General features: G+C 42.9%; 1 protein-coding gene across 1 annotated transcript in view; it reads right to left on the bottom strand.

The window, feature by feature from the left end:
- The window catches only part of VPS13C (vacuolar protein sorting 13 homolog C), a 352,162-nt gene that overhangs the window by 53,812 nt on the left and 275,057 nt on the right, over nt 1–23,293 (bottom strand). Inside the window, exons 50-64 of the mRNA XM_040413678.1 lie at nt 21,047–21,276; nt 20,744–20,836; nt 19,519–19,884; nt 17,506–17,595; nt 17,249–17,407; nt 16,901–17,165; nt 16,663–16,823; nt 14,387–14,508; nt 12,444–12,741; nt 11,742–12,131; nt 9,443–9,547; nt 9,116–9,280; nt 8,156–8,284; nt 6,451–6,584; nt 5,994–6,129 (exon numbers count right to left, since the gene is read on the bottom strand). Of these exons, the coding sequence (XP_040269612.1) occupies nt 5,994–6,129; nt 6,451–6,584; nt 8,156–8,284; nt 9,116–9,280; nt 9,443–9,547; nt 11,742–12,131; nt 12,444–12,741; nt 14,387–14,508; nt 16,663–16,823; nt 16,901–17,165; nt 17,249–17,407; nt 17,506–17,595; nt 19,519–19,884; nt 20,744–20,836; nt 21,047–21,276 (2,843 nt within the window). The remainder of the gene's footprint in view (nt 1–5,993; nt 6,130–6,450; nt 6,585–8,155; nt 8,285–9,115; nt 9,281–9,442; nt 9,548–11,741; nt 12,132–12,443; nt 12,742–14,386; nt 14,509–16,662; nt 16,824–16,900; nt 17,166–17,248; nt 17,408–17,505; nt 17,596–19,518; nt 19,885–20,743; nt 20,837–21,046; nt 21,277–23,293) is intronic.

Below are 23,293 nucleotides of genomic sequence, written 5' to 3'. Positions count from 1 at the left end.
TAAAACACAAAAGACTTCCAAAGATGGTTCCTGACAAGTATTGTAGTGAGGGACGGAACCTAACAATAATAACTCCAAACCTGCCCATTCATGGTTAGAATACCCAAGAGCTCATACACAAACTCCCGAGAGTCCTAAAAACACTGTAGAGAGGTATGATCCTCTTAAGAACTGGCATCAACCCTGCTCAACCAATTTTGAAATTCACTAGAACCTTTGAACAAAATCCAAGGGGTCCAAATTTTTAAGTATTTGTTGGAATTGCCCGTGTCCTCCGCCAAAAGCTCCTCCATTCTGTGAATTTTCTCAAAGGTGTTGAGCCAGTCCTTAAAATGAGGGGCAGTAGTGGATTTCCAATATCTTGGTATGACCAGGCGAGCGACTTGCACAAAGAATCTCAGGAGGCCTTTTTTCAGCGTGGCGGTAGAACCAGGGAACATAGAGAGCAACGCTCCCTCCGGTGTCCACCTGGTTGTGTTATCACTGACCCGGTCATATAGGTCGTTGAGGGACTTCCAGAAGGGGGTTAATCTACTACAGTACCACCAGATGTGTGACATATTGCCCACCTCCTGGCCACATCGCCAACATGTGCTAGGGCATGAAGGGAGAGAAGAATGTAACAGGTCTGACATCCTGTACCATCTGGACAGGATCTTAAAATTCTTTTCCTGGAGTCCGCAACTTAAGGACGACTTATGTGATAACTCGAATGCCTTCTCCCATTGCTCTGAAGAAAATGACTTCCCTAGTTCCTTTTCCCATGCTCTCACAAAGGGCAGGGTCGAAGCAGAGTCGTCCCTTCTCTGGAGCAGCCCGTAGATCAGAGACACTAAGTGTGTGTGTGTGTGTGTGTGTGTGTGTGTGTGTGTGGGGGGGGGGGGGGGGGTAATGATTGGAGGCAAAGCGCTTCAAAGGTAGTGAGGTCTCTAGAAAGATTTTCCTTGGGGCCTAAAGAGGTCAAGAAAGTCTTTAAACTGCCATAACAGAGCCATGCCCCTCTAGACAGCGGACGCAAGGAGCCTTTCTCTATAACTAGGGATATAGTAGGGTTGTCTGCCCGTTCAATACCCAAAAGAGATTTACGGCTCACGCCCAAAAGGGAAATCAGGGTTATCAAGAAGCTAGGGAATAGGGTGAGGCCCAGGGGTATTGCACTTTTATCCCATATTCCTAGTACGCCCGAGGTCAATAGAGGGAGCCGCGGAGGTCTTTTAGACTTAGAAATCCAGAGCAGATTCTGAACTGGAAACCCCACCTCCTGCTTCTCAAATTGAATCCACCTTTTAGAATGTCCATTATGAAACCAGTCCAAAATATATGAAAGGATTGTGGCTTTATAATATTTTGGGAGGTCCGGGACCCCCGCGCCTCCCCTTAACCTGTGGCGGACCAAGAATCTCATCCTTAACCTGGGAGTAGAGACTGCCCAGATGAATTTTAGAAACATGGATCTAAGAGTCCTGAAGAAAGCGCTCGGCAGGGGTATGTGAATAGTGCGGAAAAGGTACAAGATTCGTGGGAGTATATTCATTTTAAGTGTGTGGATCTTACCAAACCAGGACAGCGGCAACCCCTTCCAAACCTGCAAATCTTTCCTAATGTCCTCAATAAGTTGGGTAAAGTTAAGTGGGAAGAGATCAGATGAATTAGAGGGAATAACCATGCCCAAGTATACAATATGGCCCTGGGCCCAACGGAAAGGAAATGAGGATTGCAGAGTATTGACCCAGGCTGACGGCAGAGCGATATTAAGATCCTCTGACTTATGGAGGTTAACTTTAAAGTTGCTAAGGTCTCCAAAGGTCGAAAATTCCTTCAGAATATTAGGAAAGCTGACCAATGGGTCTGTACAATAAATAAGGAGATCATCTGCATAAATGGCAATCTTCGACTCCAGTTCTCCCAATCTCAGGCCCCTGATAGACTCATTGGCTCTGAGAGCTCTGGCTAGAAATTCCATAACCATAATGTATAGCAGAGGGGAGAGTGGACACCCCTGTCTGGTGCCATTACGGATACGGAAGGGTGTCGATAATGATCCGTTAACTCGTACCCGGGTGCTAGGGTCTCGGTAAAGAGCAAGTATTCTATCAATCATGCCAGGGCCGAAACCGAACGCCCTCAGGGACTCGTCCAGAAAAGTCCAATCTACGCGATCGAACGCTTTCTCAGCGTCTATCGAGAGAAGGAAAAGAGGGGACCCTATTTTGTTAGCCCTATTTATGATGGCCAGAGAGCGTATGGTGTTGTCTCTGGTTTCCCTCCCCAGGACAAAACCTGCTTGGTCCACGTGGATCAAAGAGGGCATAAATGGCTTCAATCTATCTGCTAAAATTTTTGCGTAGATCTTTACATCCACATTAATCAGAGAGATTGGACGGTAGTTGCTACAGGCCAGAGGGTCTTTACCTGGCTTTGGGATAACACATATGTGGGCCATCAGGGCCTGGGGAGGGAAAGACGATCCACCTGCCAGGGAATTACACATTCTGGTAAAGGGGGTGGAAATATCTTCCAGAAAGTGTTTGTAGAAGCGAGGCGTGAAGCCGTCAGGACCTGGGCTCTTATCAGCTACCAACCCCTTTATCGTTTTATGAACCTCAAATACCGTTCTCTCACTCTAGCCCTTCCCTTTGGTCAGAGGACAGCTTATAGCCAAGCAGACCAGAGATGTATTCCCTGATCTTCTTAGTTTTGGCATCTAGGGGTAAATCAGCGAACTTCCCTCGCAAACTATACAGTTCTTCATAATAAGAGTGGAATTCCTGGAGAATGTCCCCTGTCGCGTGTATCCGCCCCTCCCCTACGATTCAGGGAGGGAATATACGAGGCGTTCGCTTTCGGCCGCAACATTCTCACCAGCATTCTACCACTTATCTCCATGACCATAGAAAAGCTTTTGCAGCTTATCCCTAGCGCCCAGGTACTTTTGATCGATTATTTTCCTAAGAGCAATGCGGGTCTCACAGAGCTCCTGGAAAACCGCAGTGGAGAGTGACCCTTTATGCTTCTGCTCCAAACCGGACAATTTCTGCAGTAGTGTTTTTACCTCCCCAGATCAAATTTTCTTAAGTCTAGAAGCATGTAGGATAAGTCTGCCTCTAACTACACATTTTAAAGTTTCCCATTGGATAGTCGGGCTAGGAGGGTCGCATTCGTGAATCGCTGCAAAATCAGAGAAGGTGGATCTAATGTCAGCGGCACAGACAGGGTCTCTAAGTATGTTGTCATTAAGTTTTCAGGAACCGGAAGATCTGGTAGAGTCTCCAATGTCTAATGCAATCCAAGTCAGGCAGTGATCTGAAAATAAGACTGGTTTAATGCCCGCGGCGGGTCGTGAATCAAGCAGAGTGAGAAATGAAGATTTAGTCAAGACGGTGGTAAGTATTGTGTGAGGCAGAAAAAAACGTGTAGTCCTTGGTAGTGGGGAATAGTATGCGCCAGACGTCCACTAACTTAAGGGTCCGGAGGTGTCTCTTGAAACTACGGGCTACCCCAGAAGAAATAGAGGACCTATCGGAGGAGGCATCCAAGGACACTTCTTAGGGGAAGGTAATATCTCCGTCTCCTAAAAGTTCTTGTGGAATCTCTTCAACCCTAGAGCAGGGAACCTCTGTGTCTATTCCCTGTAGGGGCAGGAAGGACACTGGTGGGTGCAGGTGGGAGGGACCTTTTAACCTCTCTGTTTCCTGTCCCAAGAAGGTCAAAGGGGGATGAGGGATGAGCTGGAAATGAACATTTTATTTAGGATAATGTTAACTTGTTCAATTACTTTTGAGCCCCTGAAATTAAGAGGCTTTGTAGAAAAATGGTTGCAATTTCACAGGACATTTTTGTTTAACCGCTTGAATTAAACCTGAAAATCTACACTTCCATTGCATCTCATTTGTTTTACTTCAAATCCAATGTGATGGCATGCAGAGCCCAAATCATGAAGATTGTGTCAAATACTTCTGGACCCAACTTGTATCTGTGATAGTGCTCAATGTAATATCCATTCAAACATGCCTTTAGTACTGTGGCAGGGGATGGAAGAGATATGCTTGGGCCCCAACTCTAGCAACGTCCCTGTACGTCAGTTTTCTGGAATACAAATGTCACAAATTTTTGGCGCAACTGCTATTTTGCACAAATTTTTTTGACTTTTTGGCTTCGTCCATCACCCTCGTCACTTTCATAAAAAGTGGCTAGGGGATGGGTGGCGGAAGCGTGCCCAGGCTGACCTCTGTAGCCCACCTTGTTTAACAAGATGCACACCAAGAAACTGCTCCCTTGCTTGTGTTGCTTTCATGTGCATGAAACTCTCTATAATGTGCCAGATTTATTACCTCTTGTGCCAGTAGGGTTTTTATTAAAAAGGGGTATTCCCATCTCAGACAATGTCGGCATATCACTAGGGTATGCCCCCATTGTCTGACAGCTGGGACCCGCACCTATCTCGTAAAGGCAGCCGGCAAAGTCCCAGAGGGCGCACAGCGCATACGCGGCTGCCCTCCATTTATTTCTATGGGGGCCCCCGAAAATAGCCGAGCACTGGCTGGGAGAGCGCTTGGTGGTGGCCGGGGTCCTCCAGCCACCACTTTCCTCGCTACATTCTCAACTGCTGGGACCCACACCTATCAGACAATAGAGACATATCCTAGCGATATGCCGCAATGTCTCAGACAGGAATGCCACTTTAAGTCTAGAGTAAGAGACTCCAATCTAAACACATCATTCATAGAATTAAAATGTAGAAAGACACCAGCACTCTGCACCTACTATTATGTGTGTAATCCAGGTGCAATTAGTGGTGCTCAGCAATCACAGCAATACAGTCTCTTCAAAGCAACAGAGTAAGGGCTCATTCACAAGACCGTGGTTTGGTTCCACATCCGAGCCGCAAAAACTGAAGCATTCACTTCAACGGGGACGCAAAAGATGCGGACAGCACTCCGCACGAATAGACATTTCTATAATGGGCCGTCCGTTCCATTCCGCAAATTGCGAAAGGCACACGGGCGGCATCCATGTTTTGCAGACCGCAAAAAAACGGCACGGTCGTGTGAATGAGCCCTAACATAGATGAATTTGTGGTATTCATCCCTTCCATAAAACACTTCTTTATTCAGGTAGCCGATAGGGCAGTTGCCAATCTGTTAAGCTAGCTGAATACAGAGGTGTTTTATGAAAGAAGTGAGTACCACAAATTCTGCTTCATTACTTTCTAACAATACATATATTCATTGTAAATTAAATTAATTGTAAAAATCCCACAAAATGTCACGCGACACGTCGTCGTGTAGCCCTAGCCTTAAAGGGGCAGGGTGCTGTGGATGTCTCTGTAAAGGGGGCAGGGAACAGTGGAGGTCACAGATAAGGGGACGGTCCCATATGGAGGTCAGTGTAAAGGGATGGGGTGCTGTGTAGGTCACTATTAAGGGGGCGGACCCCTGAGGAAGTCACTGTCAAGGGAGTGGGGTGCTGTGAAACTCACTGTTAAAGGGGCGGGCTGCTGTAAAGGTCAAAGTTAAGGGGTGGGCTGCTGTAGAGGTCCCATTTTAAGAAGGCGGGGCACGGGGGGGGGGGGGGGGGGAGTCAGTGTTAAGGGGTGGAGGCTGTGGAGTTAACTGTTATGGGTGATACTGTCGATATCTTTTAACGACACACACAAACATGAAATGAAATAGATGAAATATACCCGTGCGAAGCCGGATCCTTCTGCTAGTAAAATATAAACATAAAACTAGTTATTTATTTTTAAACCAAAACTATACAATAAAAGGAAATAAAGACAGATAAACACAGGGGGAGATCTATCAAAACTGGTGCAAAGGAAAACTGGCTTAGTTGCCCATAGTAACTAATCAGGTTCCACCCTTCATTTTTCAGAGCTCCTTTGGAAAATGAACGGTTCACTAAGCCAGGTTTCCTTTGAACTCGTTTTGATAACTCTCCCCCAGAGCATACATCTGCATGACTTGTGTATACTACTGCATTTGTAGTCTTACCTTCAACAGGTCCAGCTCCCCCTTGCTTTGGCTATATGTCCACACCAGTTTTTTTGTGCCAGTTGGATCCGCCCATGCAAACAGCCTTGTTTCACCAGGTAAAAGTACCATTTCTTCGTCAATGCCTTCAATACCACTGTAAGGTTTTCAGTATATAAGTTGTTTTAAAAAAAATAATTTAATACTATTCTATTGTTTTTAACTGAAAATGAATGCAAAATTTGGAGAGAAGGACACAAGAGGAACTGTATGGGTGTCGTTACATGCTCCATGGTTGGTATTTGTGCAAAATTCTACAAAATGTATTGGTTTTGAAAACTGTAGGGTTTTTACCTTTGTTTTGTGCACTTTCTGTTTGTTTTTATGTTAATTGTGGGAGAAAAACACAAAAACAATGTGTGAAAATACACTCACACATGACACATCATCAACACGACATGTAATTTAATGGTCCTACCTCTGACTATATGTCAGTTCAGCTCGAGCGGTATGGTTCATGATCAGTGCAGGGGCAGATCCTTCATAGTAATCTGAGAATTGAATTACTATTGAGTGATCCGAGATGCTGACATCCACCAGAAGTCCTGTATTCTGGAAATATAAACAATGATATTCATGTATGTATATATATTATATCTATCTATCTATCTATCTATCTATCTATCTATCTATAAGGATAACCATGCTTCCAATTAAAGGATGAATATAAGATTGTGGGGGTCTGACACCCAATACCCCACTGATCAATTGTTTCAGGCATTTGTGGCACTAGAAACCATACAGTGCACGGAGTGGAAGCAAAACCTCCATACTGTGTGTAGTTGCCGGTGTACTGAAGTTCAGCTCCCATTCACTTGAGTGGCAGCCAAGCTGCATTACCCCAGCATGGCCAGTACATACTGGATGGAACCTTCTGCTTCTGCTCTGTAAACTGCATAGTTTATGGAGACCACGGATCAGTGGGGGTGACAGGTGTCAGACCTACACTAATCTGATATTGATGACTTAGGCCTCTTGCACACAAACATTTTCTTTCCGTGTCCGTTCTGGTTTTTTTTGCGGACCGTATGCGGAACCAGTCGCTTCCGTGCGCTTACACTGCCATAGATTTCACCCTTCATTTTCCAAAGAAAACTGGTGTAAATGAAGATAACTGTGCCCGAATTGATGACCCAGCCCCCTTCACCATTTTGGAAAGTGGCATGGGTGGCGTAGAAATGCACTAGCATTTAAAAAGTCACGAACACTGGGTTTCAGACTTCTTTATGCCAGAAAAGAAATGTAGGGGGAAAGATGAATTCCCCCCATGGTTTAACAATTTTGGAGTGGTGGAACTTGTAAGGCGAGGGGACACTGTTCTAGCTATTAAAGAGGCTCCATCACCAGGATCAACCCTAGTAAACCAGGCATACTGCCTGGTAGGGCTCATCATGCTGATTAAAACAATACCTTTCCTCTGTTTGTATGATAAACAGCTGCAGAGAAATCTATGTTTTTATTCATATGCAAATGAGCAATTGGAGCACCAGGAGGTGGGGCTGAATCATTTGAACACTGCATTGTAACAGCCACCTGGTGCTCCAATTCCTCATTTGCATATGAATAAACACACAGATTTCTCAGCAGCTGTTTAGCATATAGACAAAAAAAAGGTACAGTTTAAGACTAAAGCTAAATGACAACATGGGTCGTGTGACTTCTTGTTGCCGAAAAGTCGTACAACATATTTTATAATGATAGTCAATGGTGTCGCACTGCGACATACTGCAACTGCGACAAGACAGTCCCAAAAAATCCATCCAAGTTGGATTTTTGTGCGACTGTTGTGTTGAAGTCGTAGAATTTCGCAGTGCAATATCATTACAAAAAATGTTGCGCGACATTGGTGTGACACGTAGAAGTGTAGTTTTACCTTTTTTGTTGTGCGACACATGTCGCTGTGTAGCCCTAGCCTTAATCAGCATGATGAGCCTTAACAAGCAGTATGTCTGGTTTAGTAGGGTTGATCCTGGTAAGAGAGCCGCTTTAAAGGGAACCCAATGCCATGTCAATCCCACGGCACTGGAAAGGAACGTTCAGCACACTCCTATAGGGGGCATGGTGAGGTGTCCACCTACAAATGGCCATACAGAGAATTTATTTGCACTCCTCAATCTACTTACCATACTCTCAATAACAAGCAAAGTGCCGTTATCCTGCTGGTTGAAGAAAAAGGGTTTAGATGTTCCAGCACAGCCAATCACTCGGACACATAACTTCCCAGAGACATTTTCTGGCCAGAATGGCACACACTGCAATAAAAATGTAATGCAAACAATTATTATCTATGTACTGATCGCTACCTAAACAATATCATCTCATCATGAATTATTGCCTGGATTTCCCATCTTTCATTTTTGTTACAGCTATTGGCCTATGGTTATTGAATAAAACAAACTGTGAGACTATTAAAGCATACACAAATATGGGTTATGGCATCCTCAAAACAAAACAGCCCAAAGCAAAAGCATAAAAACAAGCAAATGGAGTTTTAAAAAGATCCTAATATACAATCCCCCCTGTTTTGATGCAATGCTGAAGGCAGTTCATTACATCTCTTCTATTGTCTCATTGCTTGTTTAATTGTTGAGATTACTTGTTATTTTACTCCTTAATAACAAAGGAAACGTTCCTTCCCGACAATCACCTGCTCATCAGCGGTGACAGATGATCCCCTTTACAGTATGGGGAGGAACAATTGCTAATGCCATTGCTCATTCCCAATCATTGTTTGTGGGCAGCAGATCGCTGTTTAGACTGAACAATCTGCCGTCGGTAAACAATGACTTAGGTGCTAGTTTAGATGACCAATTATCTATTACCCGATGAACAAGCACTCAGTGGCACCTTTAAATGGAACGAATGCTAGTTAGCTATAATCTGCATCGAGTAGTGTAAAGAGGCCTTTAACCGTGCCGCGGAATCAGTTAGCACCATGTACACTTATTTTTATGTGATACCATGTTAAAATAAGAACCTTCTGCCTACGTGCTTAGTGGTAGAATATGGGCCCTGTGCACACTAGAGAACTACATGCTTCTTGGAATACACAATTTAATGTTGAGTGTTAAGAGCCATTATACCTCAGATGATGAAACATAGTGCCATTTTAGATCTGGCAATGACCCATCGGCTTCAACCTCTCCCACTTCAAGCTCCAGTCCACACTTGTTGACGAGGGTGTAGAATGGAGTCATGGTAATAATCCGTGTCAGATTAAAACTGCTCATTTTAATGTTCACTCCAACCTGAACATTTGGAAACAATAAAAACGAAATGTATTAACACAAAGGTATACATGATCACACTTACATCATCGAACTGTACAGCTATCTCCTAAAAAAAAAAATATCGAACCCCCACAAGTGAAAAAAACATTCTCTTCTGCCCCCAAAAAAGCTGACGCTTACCAAATATTCAATTTTACCAGCAGGACATTTCACGCAACCATAACTTCCTACTGTATCCAGGGAAAATCCAGATGACCAGGAACTTGTGGAAATACACAGCTGGATCTGCATCAAGCAAGAATATGTATCAGTACAATGGAAGATCCTTACTGTTTAAAATGAATTTGCTTTTATAATGGATGACTTATCATACATACATGACTCACACATGCAGTTTTTAATGCAGCTTTTGATGCAGTTTTTTCACCCCAAAGCAAGGAATTGTTTGAAAAGGAAGGGTAAGGGTATAAAAGGAAGTAATTATATTTGTCTGTCCTATCATTGTCTCAGATAACTGTACCAAAAACTGCACCAAAAGGACATGTGTGATTTCAGCCTACAGAGTATTTCCACCCAAACTTTCTTAGTAACGGATGGTAATAATGTCACCGTGGTAATATTGCTGACAGAAGCACAGTCTTACTATCAGTACTTGAGAAGCTAACCGACAATCGCTTTTACAAAAATGGCCACAACAAAACAGAAAATATTATTATCCTGAAACATAAAGAAGCATAATTAGAAGTGTGACCACTGTTACAGCCTCATATTTAGGGCTCATGCACACAAACGTGTGCTGGCCGGGTCCGTATTGCGGCCCGCAAACATTTTTGCAGCGCATCACGGATGCGGACCCATTCACTTGAATGGTTACGCAATCCGGAAGGTGCGGAACGGTTTCGGGCTGTGCCTCCGCACCACAAAAAGGTAGTGCATACATACCGTCTGATGCGGATCGCAGACCCTATTCAATTGAATGGGTCCACATCTGTAGACAGCGGCCCTATGGCCGGTGCATTACGGATCGCAATTTGCGTTCCGCAGCATGGGCCCAGCCGGCACATGCTTGTGTGCATGAGCCCATACTAGTAGAAATTTTTAGGTTTTGGGTTTCCTGTACAGATTAGGTGACATGGGATTAAAGGGGTTGTCTTACTTCACCAAGTGGCATTTATCATGTAGAGATACTACAAGGCACTTAGTAATGTATTGTGATTGTCCATGTTGCCTCCTTTGCAGGCTGGATTCATTTTTTCATCACATTATACACTGCTCGTTTTTAGGGGTTACAACCACCCTGCAATCCATCAGTGGTGACCATGCCTGCACACTATTTCCCAGCGCCTTGTATTATTATTTCTAAGTGTCTTGTAATAACTTTGTCTACATGATAAATGCCATTTGCTTACGTGAGACAACGCCTATAAGTACTAGCTTGCATAGGATATATGGTAGTACAACCCCAATTCCAAAGACTTGGGACGCTGTGTAAAATGTAATTAAATGGAAACAGAAAGAGAATGCAATGGATTTGTAAATCTCATGGACCCATATTTCATTCACAAGAGACCACAGAACATGCATCAGATGTTGAAAGTGAGAGGGCAGCAACCCATCTCAAAAAAGTTGGGGCAGGGGCAAAAAAAGGTTGGAAAAGTAAGCAGTACTAATAAAAACAGCTGAAGTCACATGACTGGGTATAAAAAAATAAACATAAAAGTTAGATAGGTAGGTAGAATCTCTCCAAAAGCACAGATGGGCAGAGGTTCACTAATCTGGGAAAAACTGCGTCTAAAAATTGTGGAACATTTTCAGAAAAATGTTCCTCACTCTTAAATAGTGAAGACTTTGATACATAATATCATCAAAGAATTCAGAGAATCAGAAGAAATCCACGGTCAATATTGGATGCTCAAATCAACAGTACAAGCGACCATAAGAAAACGTTGTAATATGTAGTTTCAATGAGAAATGTCTAGTTCACAGATTATCAGCTGTTTATCTTCTCCCCTTCCCTTGCTAATTGCTTTGCTATTTGAAATATGCTTTGAATCCATTCAGGACGGAGCAGCTTACAGAGGAATCATATACCACATGTCAATACAAGTCAACAGAGAGAGGGGAGGGAAAGGCGTGATACAGAAGAGATACACACCACACACATGACAAAGAGATGCAGCTAAATGGGAAGCCTATATTGCAGCCCAAGTGCTTTATTCACAACCATACAGGTCAGTACGTTTCTGTAATGTAATCCATGATTCTGGGGCTGCTTCTGAGTAGGAGAATTTTAGAAATCAGATTCTTTGCTACTTCTTTGTGCAGTGGAATACACAGGGATTAAATGCGAGATACAAGTCATATAGTGGCCAGAAATATTATTATGTACACACACTGTACTACGGAGTCATGAATAGTTTGTTAAAGGGTTAGGTACAGAACTGTCTGACTAACACGCCAAAGAAATAAACTGGAGCACCTTGTTTTTGCTGAAGATGTTCTTCTTCTTGAAAGAGAAAAGTATCACATCTCTATAGTCTGATGGGTGTTTGACGTGAATGTCTTCTGCGCGGTACTGTAAGATGCGTGATGTCTTATTAATAATCCAATATGGACAAAAGACAGAGAGGATCATGCGGTTTCCAATGCGTTTTACGTGCACAGAGAGGTCCACTGTCATAACTTCAGAGGTTTCAGCCGTAAAACATATAGGGAAAAATTCAGGGAGACCATCATGAACCCTTAAGTGACCGTTCCAGTTTCTGCCCTGATATTTGATAAGGACAAGTTCCATGATTTCACCACTGATTCGACAATTCAGGACATCACAAGAGCTTCCCTCTGGTAACATGTGCGCTTCTGCTGTTCCCTGAAATGTGACAAATTCTTACAGTATTACTGGGACAACAGGATGTACTCCCCTCATGCAGGGCCATCAATAATTTTGCCATTGAATACAAATAGTGAACAATACAGTGAAAATGAAGTCTTTCAATCTGGCACTAAACTGCATTAGAACCTGGAAGTTCATTGGAACAGTAGCATATTCTGAATTGTAGTTTTGGGCTGCCTCCCTGAAAGTGATTAATCCTTACAAGGGTGCTTTATATATTGTATAACCATCCAACTATCTATCAGGTGAGCACTTGGAACTGTGGAGGGCTATCTTTGTAGACATTACCTCAAGCAGGTATCTCAGTGAGTAAGGTACCAAGTTCCTAATGGTCAGTGAGGGGTAAAGATGAATTATGTAAGCTGGGTCCCAGTCCTTTTCCCCATTACTGGTGATAAAATTGATCTCATCAGGCACTGCTGTGCAATTCACGATAAGAGGCAGAAAGTTGGTCTCTGTGGACGGACACTGAAGTGTACATTGAACTTCACTGCTCCTGTGCAGCATTTCCTTCCACATAATATAGGTTGTAGACTCTTTAAACTGCCCAGCTAGAGCACCCGCTGGCTTCAAGAATAGTTGGCATCTTGAAATTTAATAAAACCGGAAAAAAAAGGGAGAAAATGAGAATGAACACAGCAGAACAGACCAGTGCAGGAAGCATTTACAAATGCAGTAAACCTCAGTGAGGAATTTTTAATTAACTTAAAGGGGTTGTCTCAATTCAGAAAATGGCGTTTATCATGTAGACACACTGGTCCACAACCTCCACCAGCAGTGCTTTCCCACTGTCCCACGGGGGCCCTCCTTTCTGCTTATACTCTACCTGTGTGACTTATGTGACCAAGGTTCGGGGCGACCAAAACGTCATGAGACTCGGAGTCACAATATTGGCATCTCTCCGTTATTACTTTTGTACCCATTGGAGGACATGTCAGAATAAAATAATTTTTATTTGCATGATAACCTTGAGTGTGCGGTGGTCTCTCTCTCACTACCATCATGTAGACAAAGGCCCTTACTAATATATTATTATCCATATTGCCTCCTTTGCTGGATTGATTCATTTTTCCATCACATTATACACTGCACATAGCCAGGGGTTATGACCACCCTGCAATCCAGCAGTGGTGGCCATGCTTGCACACTTTTCGGAAAAAAAAGCATCCGCCTCTGGTGGTCGGGACCATGGGAGCACGTGTAGGTCGGCACTTTTTCCTATAGTGTGCAGACACGGCCACCGCTGCTGGACTGCAGGGTGGTCGTAACCCCTGGAATTGAGCAGCGTATAATGTGATGGAAAAATTAATCCAGCCAGCAAAGGAGGCAATATGGACAATCAAAATACATTAGTAAGTGGCTGGCATTAACTTTGTCTACACAATAAATGCCATGAGACAACCCCTTTAGTAATTAAGTACAATATAACATAACATGTGGTGCTTTACTACAGTGGCCAAACCACGTATAAGGCAGTACATGTGAAATTACGCCCTTACTAAAAGTAGTCTGTCACCAGACAAACCTCTTTAATAAGAACGATGCTCATAGTACTGAGCCATTTCCCCCCATCGTACGACATTACAAACTCGGGGAGCTATTCATAAGCATGTCCAGAATGATCATTACAGCACCTTCTGGCATCACTGGTCAAGAGGCACCACGTGGTCCTGTGACTCCTTTCAGCACAGAAGTGTTGTGGCAGGGACCATGTGATGAACCTTGGCCAATTGTCACAATAAGTTCATGTTTTTCCAAACTAAAGAATAATCCTGGGACGATCTTAATGTTCTTATTTCATAAATAGTGAGGCAAACTGCTGATTTTAGGAAATGCAGCATCATTCAGATGTAATACAAAGATGTCTTGAGAATGCCAGAAGAGAAGCTGCTCTGTAAGAGCGCTCTCTGGCTCATGGAGTGGAGAAAGCTCCTCTATAATTCCATATATAGGGCATTTGGACAGGGGCTATCTACACAATTCATTTAAATAATCCCTTCCTGTGGCAAATAACTACTGTCGGGGAACTCAACTTTTGTCAAACTTTGCTTAGATGTCTCAATGAAATATTTAGTAATAGGAGGGACTTTTTTTGTGAAGTATTTGTCTCCTAAAACGTATAGGATTCTGAAAAACCTGTGTTTCTCCAACACTGGTGCATTATGAATTGCTGTGCACACTTTTGTACAAATCTAGCAAAAGTTGTAAAATATACTTAGTCTAATACATACCTGTACGAATGTAGCGGAACGTGGAACTCTTCATCTGGTTTACAAACTCCAATAGCCTCTAGCAACTTGACATTTTGCACAAATTTATATACAGTGAATGGAACTGAGAAATGGTTCTTGATCTGAAAGGATTACACAAATTTAGACTGCAATGTTCAGGACAAGTACAGGTGATGGTTAACGCGGTAAGTAAAAAATGGCAGAAAAAAGGTTGTAGCTTAACTCTTTCAATGGCTTTTGTCAAAAGATAGCACGAGATGACACTGGGACGTGTTATCAGAGTCAATTTTAGCTTGTGCCAAAAATCATGGTGAGATAAAGTAAATTGCTGTTACTTTGCTATTTTTGAAACAGGCATAAAGGAAGATCAAATCACATCACTGCAAGTTTGAACCATCAGTCAAAAGTCAATTATTTTCTTCAATTAAACCTTTCCCTACCAATCAAATACAGCATATCTGTCAGCAGATTTGTACCTATGAAACTATCTGACCTGCTGCATGTGCACTTGGCAGCTGAAGTCATCTGGGTTGGTCCCATGTTCATATGTGCCTGCACTGCTGAGAAAGATGAAGTTTTAATATAAATGAGTCTCTAGGAGCAACGGGGGCTTTGCCATTGCACCTAGAGGTTCTGCTCTCTTTGCAGCTGCTGCGCCCTCTCCACAATAATTGACGGGGCCAGGCAGTAAAAAAAAAACATCAACAATGCAATATAAAGATACAGAAAACATCGCTAGCACCTGGTCAGGCTCGCTCCAACTCCACTTGGAGTATCACTGTAGAGCTTTTGTGGACTTCTTTGGATATATTTAGTTCACAACTGATACATGCATATTTTATAAGGATTTATAATGTCTTGATGTTTGATGATGTTCTACTATGGTTTGAGACGGTCTCTGAAATGTGTTTCCAGAAGGAGGGCGAAGCTAAAGGCAGATAAAGGGCCTGCACCTAATAGTCTTCTAAAGTTAGAGAAGTCCAACAAGGTCCGTCTGGTGTGTGCAACTGAAAGGGGGTGTATAAAGTTATAGCCTGTGAAATAAACATCCTGGGAAATTGGGCTTCAGCGCACCACACTATCTGTCTGCAGTATGCACTGCTGCTTCTAAATCTGTACCTCAAAAAAAAAATATTGCAGAGAAACTTGGGATTTGGTGTTTGCCCAACAGCTGGAATTGTACGGAATTGCTATTTGAGGAATCAAACAGAGAACATTGGAAAGCTACAGCAAAACAAAAACTATTCTGCCAAGACTTTGTGCTTCCATCGTGAATAGAAGTGCTTTTGCATCTTTCAGCACAGTAAAAACCCTAAGTTATCTGTTCTAATTTACTTTGGTCTCCTATTACTCTCACTTCAACACCGAGAACACCCCACCTTCTATCAGCCAGGAGACCCCAAACAACATGTGTCCTGGGGGAAACTACTAACTACTAACATCCAGTGTGGGTCCCTTCTTTACTATGCCAGCCCTGGAAGTAAGGAAGGAGGACCCATCCACCGGGAGTACTGTAACAACCACTCCCATCCTCCTCTCCACGCTCCATCTGGGTTGCTGCACATATACAAGAAAAAGACATAGCCACTATTTATGTCCATTTTTTTTAATACTGTGGCTTTAAGGAATGAGGGATCCTCTGCAGCACACACTACTTTCAATGGGATACTTAAACCTTTTGGCATCAGTATTAGGCATGTGCAGCTAATGATCACCTCCTATCAAACTTTTTCCCTGTACTGTGCCCCACCAACCACTAGAGGGCACTGCACCAGTGATGCTTGACCTTGCAGTTTCGGCAGCACTGATGTAGACAGGACGCAGCTCGTGCAGTGTTTCTTTGAAGTGCACTAGGGTAGGATACCTCTCAACAATCCCCCCTTTTTTTCAGAATTTTCCTGCAAACCGTGGCAGGTGTTTCTATGTCATTTTTGTGGTGCTCCTGGTACCTGCCAAGCTATAGGGTTAGGCTACTTTCACATTAGCAGCAGCCTTGTCCGGCAGGCTGTTCCGACGGGTGAACAGCCTGCCGGATCTGTGCTGCCGCTAGTGCACGTGTGCCGCTGAAGGTCTGGCTGCAGCACAGCAAACTTGCCGAGAGGCGCCCGAAATAAAACTACGACATGTTGTAGTTTTAGACACAGCATCATTCATACAGAGTATTCTAAGTAAGGTAGACATTTTACATATACATTTCTAAAATTATTATAATAATAAGAATATGTAACATTCAAAATAAAACTGAATAAAATACATTTCAGAAATATGAAAAATACCTGAAGCGGTGATCTAACGAAAAGAACTTTGTTCCCCTCAGTTGCATCAATCTGTACAACAATGGAGACACAATTCTCTAGTAGGGGACTGCGCACATTATAAAGCCGCCTCGCTGGCTTTGTAACTGGGATATTTGCTATCTCAGTGTATCCCTGTGGAACTGGAAAAAGGAAATGAACATCAGAAAACGATAATCAATAATTTTTTCCCCCCCACTACAACAAAAAAAACAACTACCTATGCCAAGTGTAAAAAGGCTGCTTTCCTGACGATGCAGTGCTGATAGCCTCCCCCGATGCAGAGGCTCTACGGATGCAAATTCAAGCTCCAAGCACTGCCCTTCATTCACATTGTGTATGCGCTCATGAGCGGAAGATCCAAACAGCCGCAGATTTGCCCCATGCTGAAGCATAAAGGGGACTCCAAGTGCATTTTTGACTATTAACGGGGCGTGGTCCTTGAAAGAATAGTCAAAGGCAGAAGCAGTGCCCTCAGAAAAAGCCTATGTACAAAATAAACAATACTGTTAGAAACATGGCAAGCTGTTCATCTAGTTTACCGATATCTGATATCCACTTTTATTACCTTGGCCAGATTGCTGAAGACGCCCAGAGTACACTTAGAGATGGTTATATTCATGGTGTCCTTAGAAGTAATGTTAACCGCAGACTGAGGCTCTGGAACTACTATGAAGTCATCACCAGGAAGAAGAAGACTTTTATCCTGAACTGGGTTATTCTTCATCTTACCACAAAGAATAAAAATCACTGTTATAAACCACTGGAAAACAAAAACCTCCAGGAGGTGCAAAGAAAGAACAAGAAAGGTCTACAGAGTACTACCTCAAGCTTCAGATTCCATCGGCGCTTTCCATTGTCCACTCGTTCAATAAGTGGCTCCCATACGGCAAATATTTCATTATAATAATGAACCTGTGCAGGAAAGCAGAAAATCTTTATTTTATATACACTTCTAAGTTTGATGAGGTTGAATCAAGCCCAACCTGTAACTCTGTTGATCAATAGAAAAGCAAAAGTCCATCTGACCAGACGCCAATAGCTGCATATTAGCAGGAATATCAATGTCCCATCACTTGAATTGTAGTATCCATAGCTTGTAACATTAGATTTTTAGGAAAGGCAACTAGGCCCCTTTGTTAATGACACAAACTGTGTGGTAAAGAGTTCCATAGTCTCACTGCTCTTACAGTAAAGAATGCCTGTCTATGATGATGCAAATCTGTATAACCGTAAAGGGATGGTCCAAGGCCCTGAAAAAAAAATTGGGGGATGAAGGGGCATGGTGTGTGAATAAAAAAACCTGCACTGGTCATCCTGGTTCCGCCAGAGAGGCTCCATCCCTGCTGCTTCCAGTCTCCATCTGACTGGAAGTGTAACATACCAACTCCCTGCTCGTCACTGCTGCCAGCCAATGACTGGTCTTAGTGGTGGCATGTGCAGACATCGCACGAGACAGCCTGCATGTGTCACCACCGAGACCATTGATTAGCTGGCAGAAGTGAACAGGGAGTCGGCACATCACACTTCCAGCCATGCAGTGCCAGGAGGCGACAGGGACCGAGACACACCGCATGAACCTGGACGACCAGTGCAGATCAGTGCTTTTTTTATTATTATTCACACACCATACCACACTGCCCCTTATTTTTTTCAGGGTCATTAATTACCTTGGTTGCCCTTCTTATATGCAGGTGCCTATATCTGTAGCCAATATTCCATTTGTGGTGTGGCCAGTGATTTTACTAAAGACAAAGCTATGTTTTTCTCATGCACATATTTACCTCTTTGGACGTATCTATGCCTCTTTGGAAATATCCCACGATTTGAAATGACTTGGCAGCAGCTGCATGGCAACTTAATTGTGCATTTTGTTCCTTGGCCCAGGCGTATAAGATTATATTTATCCACATTAAGGGTCCGTTCACACGTCTGCCTGAATGGGTCCGTATCCGTTCTGCAATTTTGCGGACCCCGCAAAAAAGATAGAGCATGTCCTATTCTTGACCGCAGCCACGGACAAGAAAAGGAATTTCAATCATTGTGCCGGCCATGTGCGGTCCCCAAAATGCGGACACCTTTGAACAGTGTAGATACACAAGGCCCACAGCCTCCTCCAGGTCTAGCCTGGGACATACCTCTTCACAGAAGCTGGTCAGGTTAGTTTGACGTTACCTCATAAACCCATGCTGATGCAGTTTTCCAAAGACTTTCATTTTAAATGGCAACATCTGAGGAAATTCTTAGAGCTTAAGATTTGATTTGTCTGGAGTACAGATGTGCATGGCTCAAGACTTAGAGAAATCAGGTACACTAAGGGTCAATTCACACGTCCGTAGCAAGTTACGGAACGGGTGCGGACCCATTAATTCTTTATGGGGCAGGAATGGATGCGGACAGCACACTATGTGCTTTCCGCATCTGCATTTCAGGAGCGCACCCCCCCATCTTCCGGTCCGTGGCTCCGGAAAAAAATAGAACATGTCCTATTCTTGTCCGCAATTGCGGACAAGAATAGGCAGTTCTATGGGGGTGCCGGCCGGGTGTATTGCGGATCCGTAAATACACTACGGACGTGTGAATGGACCCTTATGGGGTGAGGACATCCAACATTCCAGAAAAAACTTATTTGTCGTTAATTACAACATACAACGGACTCCTCTAAATCAAACAGTTGCATACGTCGAAGCCAACAACATATTCAACTCTACCTTGTACTCACTTTGTGTGGCAGTGCAACTGGCAGAACTAAATATATATGGTAACTGCTGTAGAACAACAGTAGTAGAAAATGTATGTCTGTTTTTTCTTTAGAAATATGTATGCTCATGAAAGTACCTCAAGTGTAGTGTCAGCAGTCACACACATGGAAGATGTCCAATTTTTTACAGCTCCTTCAAATGTAGACTCCACTAACAGCAAGGGGACTGTGCGGTGTCCCAGACCACACTCAAGTGTCACCTGCACCGCTTTAACCTCTAAACCAAAGTTCTCTTCCTTCAAGGGGCACTCTGGGTTCTGAAAGCATTCTGCTGCCTCATGGGAAGAATCCACTCCCAGGAACCAGTTCTTGCAGTCGTCGGTGGTTCTTATGTCCCATATGTTCTTGTGTTCAACTGATTGTCCCTTCTCTTCATTGTCCTTTGGCTGTGGTTTTAAAGCTGCCATGATGGTCAGCACAGTATTTAAAGTGATGGGTGAAATCTGAAGAAAAACAACAAGAAGTATAAAAAACTAAAAACCCCACAAGGCACACAGGATATAAAGGAAAGCCATACGCAGAACTATAACCTGAATATGGGTTAAAGTAAGCCGTAGGGAATTTAGAGCTGTGAAATGCTCAGCTGTTTCTGTCCTGTACCTCCCACTGACTACAATGTACAGTACCTGGCCATGTACAGCTCTCTCATCTTCTCTGGAATGCTAGATGGGAGCAGGGAGTCCAAGAAGTGGAACATACTGTGGATTTTACATTTTAGGCTACTTTCACACCAGCGTTTTTGCTGGATCCGTCATGGATCATCAAAAAACCTTCCATCACGATAATACAACCGTCTGCATCCGTTCTAGACGGATCGGTTGTATTATCTCTAAAATCGCCAAGATGGATCCATCTCTAAAACCATTGTAAGTCAATGGGGGACGGATCAGTTATCTTTTTTGCCCAAGAAAACTGATCCGCCACCATTGACTTACATTGTGTGTCATGACGGATCTGTCTTGCTCCGCACCACATTGCAGAGAAAAATACGCTGCTTGCAGCGTTATTCTGTCTGCGATGGGGATGCAACCAAATGGAATGGAATGCATTCTGGTGCATTCCGTTTTGTTCAGTTCAGATTTGTCCCCATGGACAGTTTTGTCCTATGACAGATCTCAATAGTGGAAAGGGAAAGCGCAGATGTGAAAGTAGCCTTATTGTGGTACAATATCACAATGTGGCCCCTGGACCAGAAAAAGTATATATGGGATTTATCCGAATTACTTGCCATGGCCCTGTGGTATGAACAAAGGAAATATACAGAAAGCATTTCAAAAGCATTCCCACAAAATGTTAATTTACCTTTATGATAACTTCTTCTACATTAAGGCTTCCATTCTGGCTACCAGTAATAGAGGTTGTGTTTTCCAAAAGCAAGGAGCAGGGCTGTATTACCTGTAGACGGTAAACACTTGAAATATTATACTAGTTATCAACAATCCCTACTAGGAAATATCAGGTTATGAAAATATCTACAGTTTAAAGTTCTGAAAAACAGCCCCTGTAAGCCGGCTCTCTATAAGGCTAAGAGGAGGAGCACGGCAATTCTCATAGTGACTCTGAATATACACTTTAAACCTAAAGAACATGGAGTAAGTGTCATACCGTAGTGATGTTATTGCCTCTTAGTTCTCGAAGAAACGGACAGGCCAGGACTTTGAATTCTTTTACTATGGCAGTCAACTTCTTCTCAGAGTTTACATCAGAGAGAGTAAAGTTACCCTGGAAAGACACGGCTAATGCGGGGGCATCTGCTTTTGCAAGGCTGGCTACAAACACTATCTCAGGATCCATGATCAGTGCTTTCAAATTCATCTTCTTAGGTGCTGAAAGTTCTACAGGAGGAAACAAATTAATAACATAGAAAATGTAGAACTACCGTACATTTCTATAGATTTTACATAAAATAAAGCATTGTAGTGGTTTATGTGACAGCACGTTAGAATGACCAAATTATTACACATCTTCAAATAGGACATCGGCTGCTTTGGGTTCTTATAATCAATTTGTTTAAAATGAAAAGTAGGCTAGTAAGTAGTGTCGAGCGAACTTGTGTTTTAAGTTCGGCGTCTAAAGTTCGGGTTATCGAAGTATCCCGTTATGGATTCTAAATTCCGTTATGGTCCGTGGTAGCGGAATCCATAACAGGATACTTCGATAACCTGAACTTTAGACGCCGAACTTAAAAACACAAGTTCGCTCAACACTACTAGTAAGGTATACAACATGAAAAAAAGGTTTGATTTACAAATTCAAAATTATTCGGGAATTGCTTTGACACACATGGAGCTGAAATTCAGTTTAGAAATCATGTTACAGCTTAAAATGGATAAAATCACAGTTCACATAAAAAGCTGGGTAACCTTCTGCACTGGTCTTAAGCTATTTTCTGTATTATTCACAGTTGCATTCACAAGTCTGCTGTTTGCTACTGAAGACAGTCAGCAAGCTTAATAGACAGACTGTCCCTGCATCACATTCATCATCCAACCTGAGCCCCTGTGATGAATCTGATGCAGGTCTAGGCAGCCTGTTTAAATCAACAGGATTAGTAAATTTGGCATACTTACCTATTCTTGGCCTGGCTGGCTCCCGGTCTAGACTTCTCTGCTCAGCTAAAGTATCAGGATGTAAATTTCCATTTTCATTGCCGCTGCAGCCAATTGCTGGCCGCAGGGGTCATCTGCTCCCCTTCCGTCATGGTTACGCGACACAAGGGGCACATGTCACCGCTGTGAACAGCATTCGGCTGCAGCGGCATCAAAACAGATGTTTACATCCTGGTAACCAAGCAAAGAAGGGGCAACCTATTTAATGACGATGTATGATCAGTCATGGAGGAGGCTGCTCATGCCGATACATACAAGGCTGGGGGTAGCTGTTGATGTGCAAGGGTGGCTGTATACACTTTCTGCAACACGACTGTTGACTACACAGTGCCATGCATAGAGACACACCACATGCTACATACATGTACCGATTATTTGAGTCAAACTATATTGCGGCCAAGTGACACAGAAGATGTGGGACATCTATATGTATAAATGGCGTAGCAATCTCAGTCTTTTGTTAAAGAGGTCCTGTCACCACTAAAAACAATGCAATCTAAAAGCACCATGTTCTAGAGCAGGAGAAGCCGGTCAGATTGATATATAGTTTTGTGGCATTGTGGGTGTGTGTATATAAATAATATAAAGATATTAATGTATAAATTACAAGTTTTACTGAATCTTTTCCCACAAACCTATATATCAATCTGCTCAGCTTCTTCTCCTCTATAACATGGTGCTTTCAGATTGCACTGCATTTTGTGGTGACCGGTTCTCTTTAAGAACATCGAGCCTCGACACAATTTAGACATCTTACAGTATTGTGATTAAAACGTTTAGCATGTCAGAAGAATTGTGAATGTGATCTCAACTATTTGAACTAGACGCACTGGAAAACATGCATGGTAATTACTCAAATCATACTTAAGGATTGCTGCTTGTAAAGTTTATTGGCCTTGCGTAGAATCGAAATAAAGTCAACAGGCAGAAAAACGGGGTAAAATACAACATACCGCTGTATACGATGGTCTATCTAGGATAGAACAGCTGGCTAAAGTTGCTGCAGAAAATATGCTGGGGATTTTAGATCAATGGCCAAATCTATCATGAATCCATGGCAAATTCGACATGGACTTTACTGTGGATTTATCACGGATTTCACCCTCTGCATTGCATAGGGTAAAACCCGCAGCGGAAATCTGCAGCATAAATTGAGATTTAAAATCTGCATCTCATGTCCAATTATGCTCAGATTCATTCTGGACATCCTCTGCAGGGTGTGAGATTTTGAAAGACTTCTATA

The sequence above is a fragment of the Bufo bufo genome, chromosome 1, assembly GCF_905171765.1.
Source record: "Bufo bufo chromosome 1, aBufBuf1.1, whole genome shotgun sequence".
NCBI lineage: Eukaryota > Metazoa > Chordata > Amphibia > Anura > Bufonidae > Bufo > Bufo bufo.
Note: the sequence above shows the minus strand (reverse complement) of the source record. Positions and strands in the feature narration are given on the sequence as shown.